The 20,619-nt window shown below is 35.5% G+C and overlaps 1 protein-coding gene across 2 annotated transcripts in view; it reads right to left on the bottom strand.

Annotated features, from left to right (window-relative positions):
• Positions 1-20,619, bottom strand: part of ERBB4 (erb-b2 receptor tyrosine kinase 4) — a 4,056,904-nt gene that overhangs the window by 1,381,328 nt on the left and 2,654,957 nt on the right. For both annotated transcript variants that reach the window (XM_044075709.1, XM_044075708.1), the window contains exon 8: positions 1,369-1,482. In XM_044075709.1, coding sequence (XP_043931644.1) covers positions 1,369-1,482 — 114 coding nt within the window. The remainder of the gene's footprint in view (positions 1-1,368; positions 1,483-20,619) is intronic.

Here is a 20,619-nt window from a genome sequence, read left to right on the forward strand (position 1 = left end):
AAGTTTTTTAATATTTTTATAATATGCAACAGATCACTTATATTCCTAAGCTTTTGAACCACTGAGAAAAATCACTCCCATAACCATCTACACACAGCATGTTTCTGTTCTAAAATACATTTTAGACAGTTTGAATTGCGTAATTTTCTATGCTAGCATATGCTCAGCACAGGAAGACTGCAAGCATACATTTTAAGCTAAGCAGACACTTTATAATAGCTCTTAGTAACATAGAAGTCAGTGCAGCTTTTAAGATAACTGGCCTTTTTCTCTTGGTTGTATTTCAGGAGAATGCAAACTGTGAAAACTTCCTCAGTCAATGTTAATACTTTAGTAAAGTACATATTATGTGATCAGGATATTTCACTGTAGCATTCAGAACTGCAAGTGATATAAATTTCCTGAAGAAAGCAAAATTAGACTTTTTTTTTACTTGATATATCATCTGTCAGATTTCTCTTTATGAGCAGGAAATACATTTTATAATAAAAAATATAAAAGTATATACTTTTATGTTATTTCAAAAGATGTGAGATACTTCATAAGTGTACACCACAAAAAGTTTCTTTACTTGACAATACCATTGGCAATATTTTTAGGCAGAGTTGGACAATAGAATTAACATTCTACTTTTTGTGCATGTTAATAAAATCCCCTTTTGTAGCTGTTTACATTATTCACAAAAAATGATTTGTTGATGACCATTTATTTGTGACCAGCTGACTGAACAGAACCTCCAGCTTTATTTTATATTTTGACCTATAACTTATAAAAGAGAAAAGATGCCAGATGATCTCCTCCTCATAAGCATTAAGGAGCAGCACCCTCAAAAGAAAAAGATTATTTCTAAGTTCCATTCAGTCAAAGTAAACCAACCAGTTTTTGGTGAAGAGGTCTATGAGTGACCCAGCCGCATTCTTTTATAGTAATTACAAAAAAAAAATGATGACTTAAAACTGCCAGGACAGACAAAAATACAGAAATGAATCATATCTCTCAAATGTCCAGATTTTTGCTTCATATTTTTGGTCTCTTCCTCATAAAATGTGTGGTTTTCTGGCAAATCATTGAAGATTGAAGTCAGAAAATAATGACAGACATTTGAATTTCAGACTTCATATCCTTTAGAAAATGCACGCTAGCAAAACAAAACTGTTATTCTAGCAACTTTCTATGTTTATAAGAGCAATATTTAAAATCTGTCCCTATTTTGGGGCCTTTGTCCCCCATTATTTTAGGCATTGTCCAGATTTTTTGCACTAAGACGCCGAGGGCTGTGAAATTAATATGGACTGGTTATGTTTGCTAAAATCCTTTATTCTGACTGATGTGATAATACACATTTAAAAAAAAAAACTCCCAACCTACCTTTTGGACAAATGTCAGTACATGGTTTGCACATTTTGATTCCATTTTCTTCCATCTCCATCTTGTTACTTGGACAAGCTCGCACACAAGAGCTGTGATCAACAACAAAGTTATCTGCAAAGAGAAAGGCAGAACATTAGAGTTTGTTTTAATAGGACCCATTTTCATGGGATGAGGCAATGGTTTTATATAGCTACTAATACCTTGAATTATACTTGAAAGCATTTTGTGTCTTCCTGTCTGTAGTTATACCACTTACCACTGCACCTACCTGTATATCTTATCTTTTCTCACCTTAAGCTTACAGTGACATTGGCAGGGGATCATTCATTTTCAGCAACAGGTAGTTGTAGTCAGTAGCTACAGAAATGTAAAGGTAATGATCATTGGCTCTTAAATTAGAGTCAAGAATATTTCAAATAAATGTAATAGTAAAGCATTAAAAGGAATACCTGTTAAAGGGGACAAACACATTCAGCTTTGGGACAGTTACTTCTATTCCACTTAAAACTGCAGGCTGTGTTATCTTGACTCTCTTGAATATATAAAAATCACAGAAATCCTCCTTTAGCTTCTGGAATCCGTTGTAGTAAAATGCAAGGGGAAGTGCTGGATGGTTTGTCATCTACTCACAACTTGGCTAGTATTTAACAGTTCTGTTAAAAGTTCTCCAGGAATAATACAATGAGCCTGCAGCCTGAAAAGCTTGCTATACAGAGATGGGGTTTCTCAGGGTCCTGTGAAAATTCATCAGTGTTATACCAAAAGCTGTAGTGAAAAAATATGAACTATGACTGATTGTCAATATATGCAAAGCAAGGTATGGCTTTATACGAGGCTTTTCAAAATGACGTCTGAGGATTGCTTTCATTATTTTCTATGTTTTATTATCTATTATATGATTTAAATTCATATTTGCAAAAATGCCATATTATCTTACCTTCATAGCTGTTGTGTTAACATGCTCTCCCACTATATTATGTACTATTAATATTTTAATGCGCTTTTAGTATGGTCTGCATCAGTCTTTAAATGTTTTAATGCACTTTTAGTACGGTCTGCATCAGTCTTTAAATGTTTTAATGCGCTTTTAGTATGGTCTGCATCAGTCTTTAAATGTTTTAATGCGCTTTTAGTATGGTCTGCATCAGTCTTTAAATGTTTTAATGCACTTTTAGTATGGTCTGCATCAGTCTTTAAATGTTTTAATGCGCTTTTAGTATGGTCTGCATCAGTCTTTAAATGTTTTAATGCGCTTTTAGTATGGTCTGCATCAGTCTTTAAATGTTTTAATGTGCTTTTAGTATGGTCTGCATCAGTCTTTAAATGTTTTAATGTGGTTTTAGTATGGTCTGCATCAGTCTTTAATTGTTTTAATGCACTTTTAGTATGGTCTGCATCAGTCTTTAAATGTTTTAATGCGCTTTTAGCATGGTCTGCATCAGTCTTTAAATGTTTTAATGCGCATTTAGTATGGTCTGCATCAGTCTTTAAATGTTTTAATGCGCTTTTAGTATGGTCTGCATCAGTCTTTAAATGTTTTAATGCGCTTTTAGTATGGTTTGCATTAGTCTTTAAATGTTTTAATGCACTTTTAGTATGGTCTGCATCAGTCTTTAAATGTTTTAATGCACTTTTAGTATGGTCTGCATAAGTCTTTAAATGTTTAATGTGCTTTTAATATGGTCTGCATCAGTCTTTAAATGTTTTAATGTGCTTTTAGTATGGTCTGCATCAGTGTTTAAATGTTTAATGCACTTTTAGTAATATGGTCTGCATCAGTCTTTAAATGAACATTAATGACATTCCTCCTACAAAAGAAGGGCAAACTACAGCTCATCTATGATCTACCTTTTTCTGCTCAAGTCATTGGTCAGTTACAGGTTGCTAATACATAGGTAGATGTCATTAGAATTTGGAAAAGGTATCCACATAGAACAATTATCTGAGAATAGCGATCCTTCATTTCTGGGAGGGGAATGAAGAGATCCTAGAGCTGAGGGAGAGGCTTATAACTGAGGCAGGTCACAATGCCCTTACAGGACCATAGTGCTGTTTCAATCATGGTTAACTGTCTTGAAGTAATTAATGAATGAGTGAGTAAGTGAGTGTGTGTGTGTGTGTGTGTGTGTGTGTGTGTGTGTGTGTGTGTGTGTGTGTGTGTGTGTATGTGTGTGTGTGTGTGTGTGTGTTGTTACTGTGATGCGTGATCAAATATATTGCACAATTTCTAGTATATGTACTTTAAAGGCAGGATAGAATTCAGGGCAGGGCATAAAAAAGTTCTCCATGTGCATTAAAACATTTTAGGAGTTCATTGTCCCAGTCATCAATCTGTCCTAATAGGAATTTATGCAGGGGAATTCATACATGCTTCAGTCACAATATCATATAAAATATGGAACCAAGGTTAAAGCTGAAAAGGAGAATTCCTCTTTCTTTACATGTAAGTTAATAATCTCTAAAACTTCACTTCAATTATTTAATGTCTTTCTACAGTCTGGTGCTTATAATCTTTTCAAACTTTTCAACTTTACAAAATCAAAAAGTATTATCAGACAGAGGTAGTGTAGGAATTGATATTTAAAAATATTTTACGGTATGTTGGCTATCTTCCCAGCAGTGGGAGCATTGGCTGTAGATGTTGATATGATACCCCAACCACATGTACAAAAATGTGAAAAAGGGGTGTGGATGGATGTTAGTATATATATATATATATATATATATATATATATATATATATGTATACATATATACATATATATATATATATATATATATATATATATATATATATATATATATATATATATTTTTTTTTGCTTAATCTCTAAATTCATTTTGTTACAAATCTTCACACGCTAGCATTGGCTAATGTGAGATATTTTCATAAAGTATACTATAATATTACTCAGAAATGTTGTCAAGGATATTTCAGAGAAAAGTTTGCCAATAACTAACTGTGTAGTTTTATCTGCTTTCTTGGCACATATGAATTATAAACAGTGTGAAAGTGGGCTGCCCAGGTGATAATAGCTTTGATGTTTCATTTAATACCAATTTGGTTTGCAGAATATTTGCATGATCTATGTCAGATTTTTTTTTTTTTTTTGGATTTTAGGAGCATTACAGTTAGTATTTTTTACACTTATTAACTTGCTGATGGGGACTCTTTGACCTCTTTCTTCTACACATTTATACTGGTCCAGTAAGAATTGATGGACTTTGATGTTTTCATTCTTTTACAACATTTATGTTGGCTCACTAAAAATGATTGGATGACATTATCTCAGCCATTCAAAAAGACTTCCACCACTGGCAGTAAGAGCTGTGGCCAATAGGGTCTATTTGTGTAATGCAGGAATTTGCCAGTCAGACACGTCAGCCACAATAAAGGAAGACCTCATTATTCACTAACATGCATGTCTCTGACCTGCATTTATAACTGCAAGTACAAATCAGTACTTTCCCATGGTAGTTAACATTGGCAACCCTTTACGCTGTGTGGGCATCGGCACCCTTAATCACTCTCCAACACACATGCACACATACTCACATACATACACAGAGACACACCCTGACATAACTCTTGCCTGTTCCTGAGATAACAGAATGTCCCCAGTGTCTCATAAATGATGGATAATTACAGTTAGGCAATAATGCCAGGCATCAGGATTTCATACCTTTATTGTTTCTAAACTATATCATGATGAGAGTGACCTGATGGGTAAGGTGTTTGCCTTACAAACACAAGGTGCAGGGTTTGAGTCTCACAAGGGATAATTGGCTAGGCTTAACATGGCTTGCAAGGGCAGTTAGCCTAGTACTAACCTATGAACCTATGTTGCTCTATTAACTTTCAAAGTAACTTTAGTCACACTTAAAGTCTTCTTTGTGTCATCCAGTGCTCCTAACAGCTTTGTCCCAAAGCCTTCTCCTATATGGGCACACACCTCTAGCTCACTAAGCTGACTGTCCTTAATTTTACAGGACCCTCCTGCTTTTGCCTCTTATAGGTGAGCTGCATTTTGTGACTCATGGACTGTTGCAGACATTTAATAATGTCCAACATTACAATTTCATACCTGTTATTATGTAACAACAAAAAACAGCATGACATTAACTGATTTGTTAAGGTAGCAGGTTAAGGGTGCTGCTCCCTGTGTCAAGGGTGCAAGGTTTGAACCTCCCCCCAGGTGTGAATCATTTCAAGTGCCTTGAAGGGATGGTGTAAAGAGTTATTCATGGTTTCTAGTGTTCCTCCTCCAATGATGTAGGATTTGTTTGTTAGTCTAAGGGAGGGGGTGGCATGATTTACCCCCTACACACACATACACATCTATCTTACCTACCCCCTGACTAACTAAAGTGCCATCCTAGGCAGGCACACACTCACAAATGCAGCCACTCAAATGCACAAAGATACATATGCCCAGCCCCAACACTATCCATCAAGGAAAATCTCTGGTACTTAATTCTAGCATGATTGGGTGATCACAAGCTTTGGGACACTTTTATTAACATAGGTGGCCTATGTACCTGTGCTAAATGCCTTATCTAGCATCTCTAGAGGGAGAGCACATAGCTAATTAGCATAACACACTTCCCAGTGAAGAACCCAAGGGCAAGTGTGATGTATTCAGAACTTTACTAAATTTTACTATTAAAAAAAGAAAAAAAAAGGCAAAAAAAAGCATGAGTCGCACAGTACAGACTAAAAAATTCATTTGAAGGTTAAGGGCCATATAAATATGTCATCTAAAACAGCTGTTATGACTGAGGCTTCACACAGAATACCTACTGTGCTTAAGGCCACAGCCATGCAATCAGTTAAAGGATGTAGTAACAACACTAGTAATAATGAACAGAAAACCTATGGACTGGGGTAATGGTATGGTAACAGCTGTCAAGCAGTTCAAGGTCAGAATTTGTATGGTTCTACAAGATCTTAATCCATGATTAAACTGGGAGCTCAATTTATTTGAAACAATTGCAAAAGTTGTTGCATTTATGCTTAATGTCAGATAAGCCACGAATCCTGGCATATTTCACTGTAACTGTTGAAGTTAGGTATTGAGCCTGTTTGTGCAGACTGCTGTTCCACGTAACATGAAGGTTCTCACTTAAAACAAATTACAGTGCAATTAGCAAGTCGTGTCAGACAATAGTCCACACTGTTCCAACCAGGATGGTCAGTCTTTAGCAAAAGCACCAGAATTCAAACACACAATTCCAAATCCATGGTCAAATAGACACAATAACCCTGTGAAACAAATAGTGAAGAATATCAAAACGTGTGACTTTTCCAATGATACTCACTGCAACCAGTCTGTTTTTGGAACACAGAAGTATACATATTCAATCAATGAGAGTTTTTTTCCCCAACAGAACAACTTCTGAGGTGCACAAGTTTAAGCTCACAGTAAAAAGTGCCATATCTACAGTATTAGTCACAGAGAGACAATAAACAGCATTTGAGTGAATGTAGGCTAGACAAGTGAAAGAGAAAATCATTTTATGATAAGATGACTAAAAACCTTTATGCTTTGACTGAAGAGGAAATGGGCTGTTTTTTTCAGAATGGCCCTAGATTCAATCCTATAGTAAAAACTGGAAGTTCAGGCTACTCTTATAGTTTATTACAACCAGCTGAAAACCTGCACTCTAGGAAATGAAGGCACAGAACATTAAAGAAAACATTTGAAACTGGTGCAGAAGCTGCCAGATAGGATTTCAAATTAACAAGCTGCTGAAAATAATCCGGACTCACTAGAAATCATATTTTATTAATTCATTTCAGCTACCAAATCCATCTCTGTAGTCTGTTTGACCACTTTATCAGAGCTACCTAATACTAAGTCTGATCCTGATGCTACGTCTGAGTGTTGATAGCCAAAACAAGCAGAGCTGTACACTGCCTACAGATTGCAAATATTATTTTAACTTTAGGAATCTCGACAGAAAGTCATTCGGATACTCAGACTGAGAGTAATTCACACCAGGATTTAATACATGAAATCACATTTTCATTGTACTTTATAAGTTACTCAAATAACAAGAGTTACACTTTAATTAGCTGTATTAATATAGGTGTGCAATTGAATATACTATTAGCAGGAGGGTTCTAGCTGCAGTTAAAGGAAGATGTAACACACAGTATATGTAAGCGTTTCTTTAAATCTTCAGTAAGCTGAGATGCAATTCATGTAACCTGTGCTGGGAGCTTAGCACAAAATTAAAAATATGCAGTGGAATCAGTGGTTTTATGTCTCTTCTGTTCTGTTCTTTTATCTATTCTGAACTATAATGTTTAATACACTGAGAAGATGAGACCCTGAGGCCATCGTGGTTTGTGTGTGTGTGTGTGTGTGTGTGTGTGTGTGTGTGTGTGTGTGTGTGTGTGTGTGTGTGAGAGGGGTTGAAAATACTGTCAGTCAGCTAATTTTAAAAATGAATTTGACAGATTGTTATTTAAATAGAAGCAACAATGCAGACTACCAGCATGCAAGGGTATAATAGCTGTATGAAGCAGCTTGATGCCTACAGTTAATCAACAGACAATGTACACTTTAATGCTTCACCTGTGGCCCTGCATTCACTAATGGTATTCATTTATGCTGACAACTTCATAAAGCAGTGCTGGTACTGTACTCTTGCACCATCAGCATCTGAGGATCATACTGCCTGATAGTTAGAGACCAGGGAAGCTGCTGGATCCAGCACCAGGTGACCTAGGCAGTTGCCTAAAGCCCACTGGTCAGGAGGCTGACACACCATTTAATTTTTAATTAAAAAAATACATTACATGTCTTCTTTAGGCGTGTTCTTCTTTAAGAATGCCCTGTGTATCTGTGGGCACATTTCAGATTTACATCCCTGCATGCGTTGACGCACACATCCTCTTTTGCTCTTCATTTCCATGTATGTAATTTAAATTCACTTACACAAGATGTTCCTGCTGCTTCTGTCCAAGGAATAAAGCTGATAAGACAATCAAAATAAACATCCCGTTTTTATAGTGTGTGCATGTGTGTGTGTGTGTGTGTGTGTGTGTGTGTGTGTGTGTGTGCAGATCATGTGTAATTCTCTAGTTAGGGATGTCAGGCTACTTAATTTGCTCAGGCTCAGACTCTGTACCTTGGTTACAGTCGGGAGACAAGAGCCTTAATTCTCTATACCAAACTACTCAAAAAATATGAGCTTTAGTGCATTTCAGAATTGTGAGTTTCAGTGCATTTTCAAGGAACTGTGCACTTCAAGGGAAGAAAAGTTAACAGCTGCTCATGCTGTCTATTTTCAGTCTGTAACTATTTTGTTTAGCAAATGCTTGTGCTATAGAATTTGAAAGTACTGTTAGTAGCACAACAGATAGCATACTTGCTTTTGATGCAGAAGGCAGTGAGTTCTGTTCACACCATGTAGACGGATTGCTGATACTGTAGTGTACTTTAAGGGGGGTGGGGTGGCTGCACTCTTGAGTGTCATCCTTTGGATCCTTTGAATGAGACTCCTAGTACCTATGAACCTGTTCCTGGTTTGCCATCTATTACCTATTGCTTTATTAACAGCTTACCATTTTTTAATGCAACGTAGGCAATTTATTCTTCAAGGTCAGCTGGCATTGAATTTATAAACTAAACTGTGAAATATAAAGTTGTTTGCAAGCAACAACCTCTTCATTAGTTATGGATCTCTTTAATATCGATTATTCAGATGAATTTTACTTCTGCAGAGATTGTGCATATTGACTGATATTGGTGGATTATAATGACAGAAGTCTGAGTGCCTTTTATAGTTGAAATGTTCTAAAATGGGCAGATTTGTTTCACTGTTTACTGGAAAAACATTCAAAACTATAAGTTTAAAACACACTCTAACAAGTCACACTGTATTATACATGGAATATAAGTAAATACAATCAGGAAGGTGAATCAAAGAACACATGCATGTATGCATGGTCTTAAAATATGTGTGCAAGGAGCCTATGGTTTGATAATAGCTCAAAGGTACACTTATTCTGCCACTGTCCAGATGCATTTTCTTTGAATATGGGTTTCAATGCCATTTTAATAAATGTGAGTTTCAAGGCCAGAGAAGTTTACTGTTCACGCTAAGTCTGTTTTCAATGTGCAACTGTTTTGTATGGGAAATGGCTATCAGTGTCTGTGCTATAAAATTTGAAACACAAGTTTTAAATTAAATCCAAATATCTGTAGGCATTGTAGAAGTAAAGAAGATAATAGCATGCACACTGAGAGGTCTGCACAGTACATACAGTAACTAGGGAGAAATAGCCACGTAATGGGACACTAGAATGTCTGGAGGGTGGGGTCCAATGTGTGTGTGTGTGTGTGTGTGGGGGGGGGTTGACCCATTACCCTGCCTAGGGCTCCTGCCCCCTTTGCACTTCCTAGTCATGGCCCTGTCTCTCATTAAGAACCACCCAGAAATCTGGGGATGGTGATGGCAGCTTTCATACATAAAAATGGATTTAGGAACTAATACTCAATTACACCCGGCAGGCTGATTGCTATTGTGAGGGGTGTCATGTATTCAGTGCAGCAGACAAGTGGAAAAAACTCACCAAAAATCTGAGATGTTTTATGCAGGCAAAAACTTTCTCACCAAAGCAACTAAAAATACACTTGCCACTACTTATCTCATCCCTATACTTCACGGTGTTCCCATTCTCACATTTAGAGCAAGTACCTTTTTCAAAACCCACTACTGCATAGCAGTAAAAAGCCTAAATTGGTTAGAACTACCCCATCAACTAAAATATACACAGCTTCTTACCACCTATAGACTTATCCAGCATTCATATGTTTGTCTAGCACTAAATACCATTTGATACAACTATATTCTCAATCGGTCATTACAATCCACTGACCAAAAATTCCTCTCTGTCTCCAAACCTATCAACTCTCCTGGGCATGGTCTGTACTCATACTATGTTGCTAAGGCCCGTAACTCCTTACCTGTATCCGTCAGGTCAATACCCTCCTTCTAGTCCTTTAAAACCATTCTGAAAGAGCTAACATCTGGCTCTGTTCCAACCCCAGGATAAACCAAATCCCTAAATATGAACAAGTACCTATCCATACCTTACTTCTACTCCTTACTCCCATTTCGCTCCCTGACTCTTTCTCTAAATATGCCATAACCTTGTTTTTTTCCTCCTACTTCATATTGCAATTACTGTTTGCATTATACTAACTCACCTTTAATTTTTTCTAAAATGGCTAAAATCTATCTATATATTAAATCACTGTCACATGTTTGTATTTTCTCTTTACCAATGTGTTCATAGTATGTCTAATTTGGTAAAATTATTTAAAGTGTATTTATTTTTGCATTATTTCGAGGATTGTAAAATTAGTGTTCTTAAAATGTTTTTGTAATACTTTGGGACCTATCTCCATGGGCCTCTGTCAACATAGGCACCTACCCAGCTGACTTTCTCAGTAACTAAATGTCAGTAAATAAATAATGGAAAACGGAGAAAAGGTAAACCAAAAAACTAGTAAAACAGAAATTCCCCCACTGTACAGGAACCAATAAAGGCTGTCCCACAAAACGTTGTAGTTGGAATAGTAATGTTGAAAAAGACTCTGCAGTCCACAGGTAGTTCAAACCACGTACATAATTTATTAACAATACAGTGAGTTGAAAATTGAGTTAAAAATTAAGTGCTTTCATTTCCAAGGCTGGAAACTTCATCAGAATAACTACCATTGTTGCATCAGACATTTTATACCATGGTGTTAAATACATTCAATTTAAACACATTAATCAGAGAGCAATGTTTTAAAGAAACAACCCACTATAATTGTGTATGTGTCATTGCATTGAAACAAGTATCGTAAAAGCATATAAAACAACTGTAGAATAACACTGATTTGATATAAGTGAAATAAGATCTCCATAAATTCTATTCTGAATCTCAGTAAAGTTGTAAAGTGTTGCTTAAAAACACATGAGTACCAGTGTATGGACCCTTGTAGTAAAGTCTATTTAAATAGAATAATATATATACACAAAATATTAAAATATAATATAATAAAACTCTGTTTTGTAAAACAGTATGTATACCACATAAAAAATGCAATGTAAAAAATACACAGTATAAAAATAAATAAATCTAGAGATATGTATGATGTTAATATTGGTAAAAATAATTAATTAATAAAGGAATGTTGAATGGTATTCAGTATTATTTCATATATTTTCTTTAGTTTTATTATAATTTTAATCATTATTTTTTAATTTTTGTTTTTGTTTTTATTTTTATTTTATTTGCCCTTAATTTTTAGGGCAGGTAAAAGTGACACATGGTCATTCATCCCTGGGGGTGTATTGGAATGCAGTCTTAGTTGCCAAATAAGTTCTCTGTAACTAAGCTGGTTTTCCCAATCCCTCCCTCTGTTGTCCCTAAGTACTGTTTCCAGAATCCAGAACTTGAAAATGGCTTCCTTACAAAATAATGTGTGCCGATAAAGGGCATTAGTTTCCTTCTTCCTATTGACATCGTACATATGCTCGTAAATTCTCTGTCGTAGGCGTCTTTCTGTTTTGTCAATGTAATATCCCCAACACGAAGTACAATAGGCCAGATATACTACTCCACTAGTGTAACACGTGCAGTATTGTTTCCGTTTGAATGTAATTGGGATAGTGGACAGTTGTAATTCTTCTGTGTTAGCTATAAATGTGCATTGAGGACATCTTCCACATCGGAAAGTACTTTTTTTCCTTTTATCTTTCTCTTGCCTGTTCCTCTCAAAAATGGTTTTAAGATTAGGCCCCCTTCTGAAACTGTAACATAAATGCCTATCAAATATTCCTAACCTGTTGGGCATACTCTTAAAAATGTCCCATGTCTTGTTGATAGCTTTTGTTATCAACTTTGTATTGGCATTATATGTCATAACAAAAAAAGGGGTATCATTGGACTTATTGCAAACTTCATGGTTGTTAATATTAGGATTACAATCTGGCACATTGTAGTCAGTCTTAACTTCCCTATTGAGTAAAGGAAAATATCCAATCCCCCACCCCTTGATTACCTCTTCCTTTAAGGGAATAATAACAGAGTCTGGGTAGCCCCTCTCCAAAAATAATTTATGTACATAGTCTAGTTCATCAATGAAATCAGTGTACTTTGATGTCATCCGGGCCACTCTGACCATTTGTCCCTTAATAATGTTCCTCTGCTGTAGTGGGGGGTGATTACTACAATACTGGAGGTAAGAGTACAGGAAACATGCCTTTCTAAATATTCTGGATACATATATTCTGTTTATATGGTCTTTCTTAATAGTTATGTCCAAAAAATGTATCTCTTCCATGTTAAATTCATGTGTAAATTGAAGAAAAGTGGTGGAACCATTAAAATAATCCAAGGCCTTAAGTGCCTCCTCTTGTGTACCTTTCCACACTATCAGTATGTCATCAAGAAAACAAAAGTATTTAACCATATTAACCATGAATGAAGAGTTAAAAACAAAATGTATTTCCCAAAATAACATAACTATATTGGCAAAAATGGGGGCACACGCTGCCCCCATTGCCACACCATCAACTTGTTGGTAAATTTCATCTTGAAAATAAATGAAATTATTCTTTAAAACCAATTCTATATTTTCCAGAATTAATCTAAATTCATTATCATTCAATAATCTGAATTCGGTTAACATATATTCAAACCATTCAAGTCCTATGTTATGCGGAATCACAGAGAATAAATCTTTGACATCTATAGTTAAAAATGAATAATAAGACTGATAATGCAATTGATTAATTTTACTAAATAGGTCCCAAGAATCAATTAAACTATGTGTATATAATTTATAAAAAGGCTTTAATTTAGTGTCAATATAAATGGCTAATGGTTGTGTTTTTGAACCTTCCGATGTTACAATAGGTCTCAGTGGTGGATTTTCTACACTTTTATGTATCTTGGGAATACCAAACATAGTAGATAAAAATGCTTTTTCTACTTTAAAAAATCTATATAATCTTTCATCGATTAAACCTTGCATTAAATTATCTTCTATGATCATGTCAATCTTATGATAGGCTATATTTAATTCATTTTTAGAAATAATTGTGTATCTACCCTGCCCATTTAAAATATCCATCATTTTTGCTATGTATAACTAGTTGTTCATTAATACCACCCCACCCCCTTTGTCAGGTTTCATAATCCTGACATCTGAGTAGTGGTGTTTAATTTCATCCAAAGTTGTTTTTTATTCTATATTTAGATTATGTTTACTAGGTTCCATATTCTCTCGATCTATGATGTCCCTATTTTGCTCTGTTGCATCATAAATTTTATCATTCAGTATAATACCATCATCATTAACAGGTAAACATTCCATTAGTATCTCTGAACATACTTGGTTACTTGTGCATATGTCGGGTGTGAGTGTAGGTTCCGTATTCTCTCGGACCTTCTTGGTCCCTCTAATTCTAAATCTAAAGGGATGTCGGGATCATTACTCTCACCCTGGTAGTTGTGCATGTCTATACTACCATCACCTTTTTTTTCAAAATCATTGTCTCGCTGTCTCCATTGATGAGACCTAGTATTATATTTATTTTGATATGCATATGTAGGCCTTCCCCTAACATACTCACGGGCCTGTTCTTTTTGATTATTGTTGTTGTTGAACTGGACACTCTAAATTGGCAATTGGTGTGTGTGTGTGTGTGTGTGTGTGTGTGTGTGTGTGTGTGTGTGTGTCTTATGTGGAAGGTTGGGTGCCGGGCTAGCAACTTGACACTGTAAAACTCCACTGCCAATCATGAGCGGACAGGTGATCTGCTGTAGCGACCCCCTAACCGGAAAAAGCCGAAAGAAGAAGATGATCAAGATGGTACTGCTTAATGGAAACAGTTTCCAAAAGTGGAAAGGCACATATGCTACATGCTATAGAGTCTGTCAGAGCTTTTATTTCAGTAAATTTGGACTGCATACTACCCTTAAAGTCTTAGGATTTTCAGACCATATTAAATCCACTTTGTAAATTTTCAAAAAATACTCATGCACACATAATGGTCTCCTTTACTAGGAACCACATAATTATCTGCTTTATCCTCATTACTCCATAAATCAAATCAGAGCACAAATGCCCTACAAGGTTGTCAAACCTCTCCAGCTAACATTATATGCAACTATATGCAACTGATATATTACTATACCGAATTGCATTTGTAGTGTGGCCACAGTGTATCCATTCTAGAGAAAAATCTCATTACAGCTGAGTGTGCCTCCAAGCATTCCTGCAGTTACCTCCTACTGTGCCTCTAGGCATCAAATATTGCTTGCTCATATTTGCATTAATAATTCCAAAACCATGTTACATACAAGGTATCAGAATATTTCATCTTTAAACATACATGATGGCAAAAACAATCGTATTAATATTTGACGTCTGTCAATGAGCATTTTTTAGAACAGTAAGGTAATAACTTCATTTTTTTAAAGGCTCTAGCCACACCTACTGGAAGTTAAGGGTACACACTCAAAAGAGCTGTAGTGGAGGAAATGAGTTAAAGTGGCAAAGAACAGCTGTAAGACAGACTTACAGATGTTGAAAATTCAATCCTTTCTATTCAGTTTTATAAACAAAGTCTGTATGCAGTTACTGTATAGACACAATGCAGTCCTTTCATGAGGTAAAAAAGACACCCCCTCAAGTCTTCTTGTGAAGAGAGAAAAAAAAAAAGGTCTAGCCCCCTAGTCTGACACTCCACTCAAGGATACATTCCCCACTTCTACTCTGTTAACTCTTTAAGTATTTCTTCACTTTTAAATTATAGCAAGCTGATTGCTTTCTACAGCTTTACCATGCATAAAACAGTGAAGTGAGATTCTTATTTCTGTACAAACATTAAGTAAAAAGACTTGAGGAACTGCAATTCTCGATCGCTCTCCCTAATAGCTTCACTCCACCCTTGCTACACTTCTTTGTGTACTGGGGATAATACAGCTGCTGTTACTGACCTTGGCTGTCTAAAACTACCTATGTGGAACATCTGTTCATTATTATGGGATGTTATAATGGAAAGAATTATATGCGCAAAGCTTAATCCAGACATCGTTGTCTGTACTCTCACTCCCTTCTAGCATTTAACTGAAAGTGAAATAGGTCATTACGTAGTAGTTGTCATGTAATGATGAAACAAAAAGCTAGAACTGATAGGTCAGCCAGTTCATAACATTTCTCGTAAAATGTGACTTTAGAGATCAACAAACATTCTAGAATGCAATCACATAATAAGTTAAACATATACACTTCAACATTTGTAGTCTTGATGAAAAAAATACAACTGTCCATGGAGGTCATCAATTGCTTAGGAGAAGACACTATCAAAGTAATATCTTATTCAGGGGAAGGAGAAGACACTATCAAAGTAATATCTTATTCAGGGGAAGGAGAAGACTATCAAAGTAATATCTTATTCAGGGGAAGGAGAAGACACTATCAAAGTAACATCTTATTCAGGGGAAGGAGAAGACATTATCAAAGTAACATCTTATTCAGGGGAAGGAGAAGACACTATCAAAGTAACATCTTATTCAGGGGAAGGAGAAGACACTATCAAAGTAATATCTTATTCAGGGGAAGGAGAAGACACTATCAAAGTAATATCTTATTCAGGGGAAGGAGAAGACACTATCAAAGTAATATCTTATTCAGGGGAATGAGAAAACACTATCAAAGTAAAATCTTATTCAGGGGGAGGAGAAGACACTATCAAAGTAATATCTTATTCAGGGGAATGAGAAGACACTATCAAAGTAACATCTTATTCAGGGGAAGGAGAAGACACGATCAAAGTAAGATTTTATTCAGGGGAAGGAGAAGACACTATCAAAGTAATATCTTATTCAGGGGAAGGAGAAGACACGATCAAAGTAACCTCTTATTCAGGAAAAGGAGAAGACACTATCAAAGTAATATCTTATTCAGGGGAAGGAGAAGACACTATCAAAGTAATATCTTATTCAGGGGAAGGAGAAGACACTATCAAAGTAATATCTTATTCAGGGGAAGGAGAAGACACTATCAAAGTAACATCTTATTCAGGGGAAGGAGAAGACACTATCAAAATAACATCTTATTCAGGGGAAGGAGAAGACTATAAAAGTAATATCTTATTCAGGGGAAGGAGAAGACACTATCAAAGTAATATCTTATTCAGGGGAAGGAGAAGACACTATCAAAGTAGCATCTTATTCAGGGGAAGGAGAAGACTATTAAAGTAATATCTTATTCAGGGGAAGGAGAAGACACTATCAAAGTAACATCTTATTCAGGGGAAGGAGAAGACTATCAAAGTAACATCTTATTCTGGGGAAGGAGAAGACACTATCAAAGTAATATCTTATTCAGGGGAAGGAGAAGACACTATCAAAGTAACATCTTATTCAGGGGAATGAGAAGACACTATCAACGTAATATCTTATTCAGGGGAAGGAGAAGACACTATCAAAGTAATATCTTATTCAGGGGAAGGAGAATGCACTATCAAAGTAATATCTTATTCAGGGGAAGGAGAAGACACTATCAAAGTAACATCTTATCCAGGGGAAGGAGAAGACACTATCAAAGTAATATCTTATTCAGGGGAAGGAGAATACACTAACAAAGTAATATCTTATTCAGGGGAAGGAGAAGACACTATGAAAGTAATATCTTATTCTGGGGAAGGAGAAGACACTATCAAAGTACCATCTTATTCAGGGGAAGGAGAAGACACTATCAAAGTAACATCTTATTCAGGGGAAGGAGAAGACACTATCAAAGTAATATCATATTCAGGGGAAGGAGAAGACACTATCAAAGTAATATCTTATTCAGGGGAAGGAGAAGACACTATCAAAGTAATATCTTATTCAGGGGAAGGAGAAGACACGATCAAAGTAATATCTTATTCAGGGGAAGGAGAAGACACTATCAAAGTAATATCTTATTCAGGGGAAGGAGAAGACACTATCAAAGTAATATCTTATTCAGGGGAAGGAGAAGACACTATCAAAGTAATATCTTATTCAGGGGAAGGAGAAGACACTATCAAAGTAATATCTTATTCAGGGGAAGGAGAAGACACTATCAAAATAACATCTTATTCAGGGGAAGGAGAAGACACTATCAAAGTAATATCTTATTCAGGGGAAGGAGAAGACACTATCAAAGTAATATCTTATTCAGGGGAAGGAGAAGACACTATCAAAGTAGCATCTTATTCAGGGGAAGGAGAAGACTATTAAAGTAATATCTTATTCAGGGGAAGGAGAAGACACTATCAAAGTAACATCTTATTCAGGGGAAGGAGAAGACTATCAAAGTAACATCTTATTCTGGGGAAGGAGAAGACACTATCAAAGTAATATCTTATTCAGGGGAAGGAGAAGACACTATCAAAGTAACATCTTATTCAGGGGAATGAGAAGACACTATCAACATAATATCTTATTCAGGGGAAGGAGAAGACACTATCAAAGTAATATCTTATTCAGGGGAAGGAGAATGCACTATCAAAGTAATATCTTATTCAGGGGAAGGAGAAGACACTATCAAAGTAACATCTTATCCAGGGGAAGGAGAAGACACTATCAAAGTAATATCTTATTCAGGGGAAGGAGAATACACTAACAAAGTAATATCTTATTCAGGGGAAGGAGAAGACACTATGAAAGTAATATCTTATTCTGGGGAAGGAGAAGACACTATCAAAGTACCATCTTATTCAGGGGAAGGAGAAGACACTATCAAAGTAACATCTTATTCAGGGGAAGGAGAAGACACTATCAAAGTAATATCATATTCAGGGGAAGGAGAAGACACTATCAAAGTAATATCTTATTCAGGGGAAGGAGAAGACACTATCAAAGTAATATCTTATTCAGGGGAAGGAGAAGACACTATCAAAGTAACATCTTATTCAAGGGAAGGAGAAGACACTATCAAAGTAACATCTTATTCAGGGGAAGGAGAAGACACTATCAAAGTAATATCTTATTCAGGGGAAGGAGAAGACACTATCAAAGTAACATCTTATTCAGGGGAAGGAGAAGACACTATCAAAGTAATATCTTATTCAGGGGAATGAGAAGACACTATCAAAGTAACATCTTATTCAGGGGAAGGAGAAGACACTATCAAAGTAATATCTTATTCAGGGGAATGAGAAAACACTATCAACGTAATATCTTATTCAGGGGAAGGAGAAGACACTATCAAAGTAATATCTTATTCAGGGGAATGAGAAAACACTATCAACGTAATATCTTATTCAGGGGAAGGAGAAGACACTATCAAAGTAACATCTTATTCAGGGGAAGGAGAAGACACTATCAAAGTAACATCTTATTCAGGGGAAGGAGAAGACACTATCAAAGTAATATCTTATTCAGGGGAATGAGAAAACACTATCAACGTAATATCTTATTCAGGGGAAGGAGAAAACACTATCAAAGTAATATCTTATTCAGGGGAAGGAGAAGACACTATCAAAGTAATATCTTATTCAGGGGAAGGAGAAGACAATATCAAAGTAATATCTTATTCAGGGGAATGAGAAAACACTATCAACGTAATATCTTATTCAGGGGAAGGAGAAGACACTATCAAAGTAATATCTTATTCAGGGGAAGGAGAAGACACTCTCAAAGTAACATCTTATTCAGGCGAAGGAGAAGACTATCAAAGTAATATCTTATTCAGGGGAAGGAGAAGACAATATCAAAGTAATATCTTATTCAGGGGAATGAGAAAACACTATCAACGTAATATCTTATTCAGGGGAAGGAGAAGACACTATCAAAGTAATATCTTATTCAGGGGAAGGAGAAGACACTATCAAAGTAACATCTTATTCAGGGGAAGGAGAAGACACTATCAAAGTAACATCTTATTCAGGGAAGGATAAGCAGAGTAGCTTTACACATTTGCACGAAAGTCTTTTTTTTCTCTGATATTTCTTGCAATCACAGAACACTTACTGAATTTTCTACTTTTGTCTCTCATTTGGAGCAATTAGAACTCCATATTGCTGCAGAAAGACAATTTTCATATATACTGCATATAAGAAGCTGCATTCTAATTAGTCCTATATGTACAAATCTGTTTTATTGAACAATGAAAAAATAGAAACACTTAGGTTCGCCGAAGAGAGGTAAGTGTGCCTGAGTGAGATTATCTAATAATTAAGTGGTATGAGCAATATGAACACACCTTGGTAAGCCTAGAAAGTTACACATAATTGCCATTTTCTGTCATAAATAATGGTTTGATGAATATCTATATAGTTTACTAGTTTGATATGGCACAGAGTGTGGACACTGCATAGTCGTACTATAACTAAAAGCCTGGCTATGTGTCTTTTATTTATGACTGAAAATGTTTCTTATGAGTGGACCCACGTATGATTAGCTACCTTGTTTTATAGAGGCTGATCACAGAACTATAACATTGCAACTAAAAGAAATTCTTTATATCTATAATTTATGATTTAGAAAGGTGTCTGTTACAGCTATATATATATATATATATATATATATATATATATATATATATATATATATATATATTTATTTATATATATGGGTGAGACCAGAACATCTAAAAACCAAAACATCTAAAACCCATAACATCGACTTTTATAACATTGAAAATGTGCATCAGAACATCAAACACTGCAGATCACAAGAAAATAACATCCCCGCCACATATAATGACACCAAACTACCAAACACACTATTTACTAGGTTTCTACAGGGGGCAAGCCCCCCCCCACCTCCCGTAAATTAAATATACCAACTCCAAGATCGCACTACAGTGAGAAAAAGTTAATTTCCTAACCCCAATGTATCAAGTCCCCCTGCAGAAACATAGTAAAAAGTGTGTTTGGTAGTTTGGTGTCATTATATGTCATTATCTGTGGAGCGGATGTTATTTTCATGTGATGTGTACTGTTAGATGTTATGTAATTCGATGTTATGGGCTTTAGATGTTATGGGTTTTAGATGTTCTGGTCTCAATGTTATGAAATTAGATGTTATGGGTTTTAGATGTTTTGAAGACGGGGACCCATATATATATATATATATATATATATATATATATATATATATATATAAATCACACACAGACACACACACACACACACACACACACACATATATATATATATATATATATATATATATGTATCTATATGGGTCTACTTGATATG

The sequence above is a fragment of the Protopterus annectens genome, chromosome 6.part1, assembly GCF_019279795.1.
Source record: "Protopterus annectens isolate FY-2018-M chromosome 6.part1, PAN1.0, whole genome shotgun sequence".
NCBI lineage: Eukaryota > Metazoa > Chordata > Ceratodontiformes > Protopteridae > Protopterus > Protopterus annectens.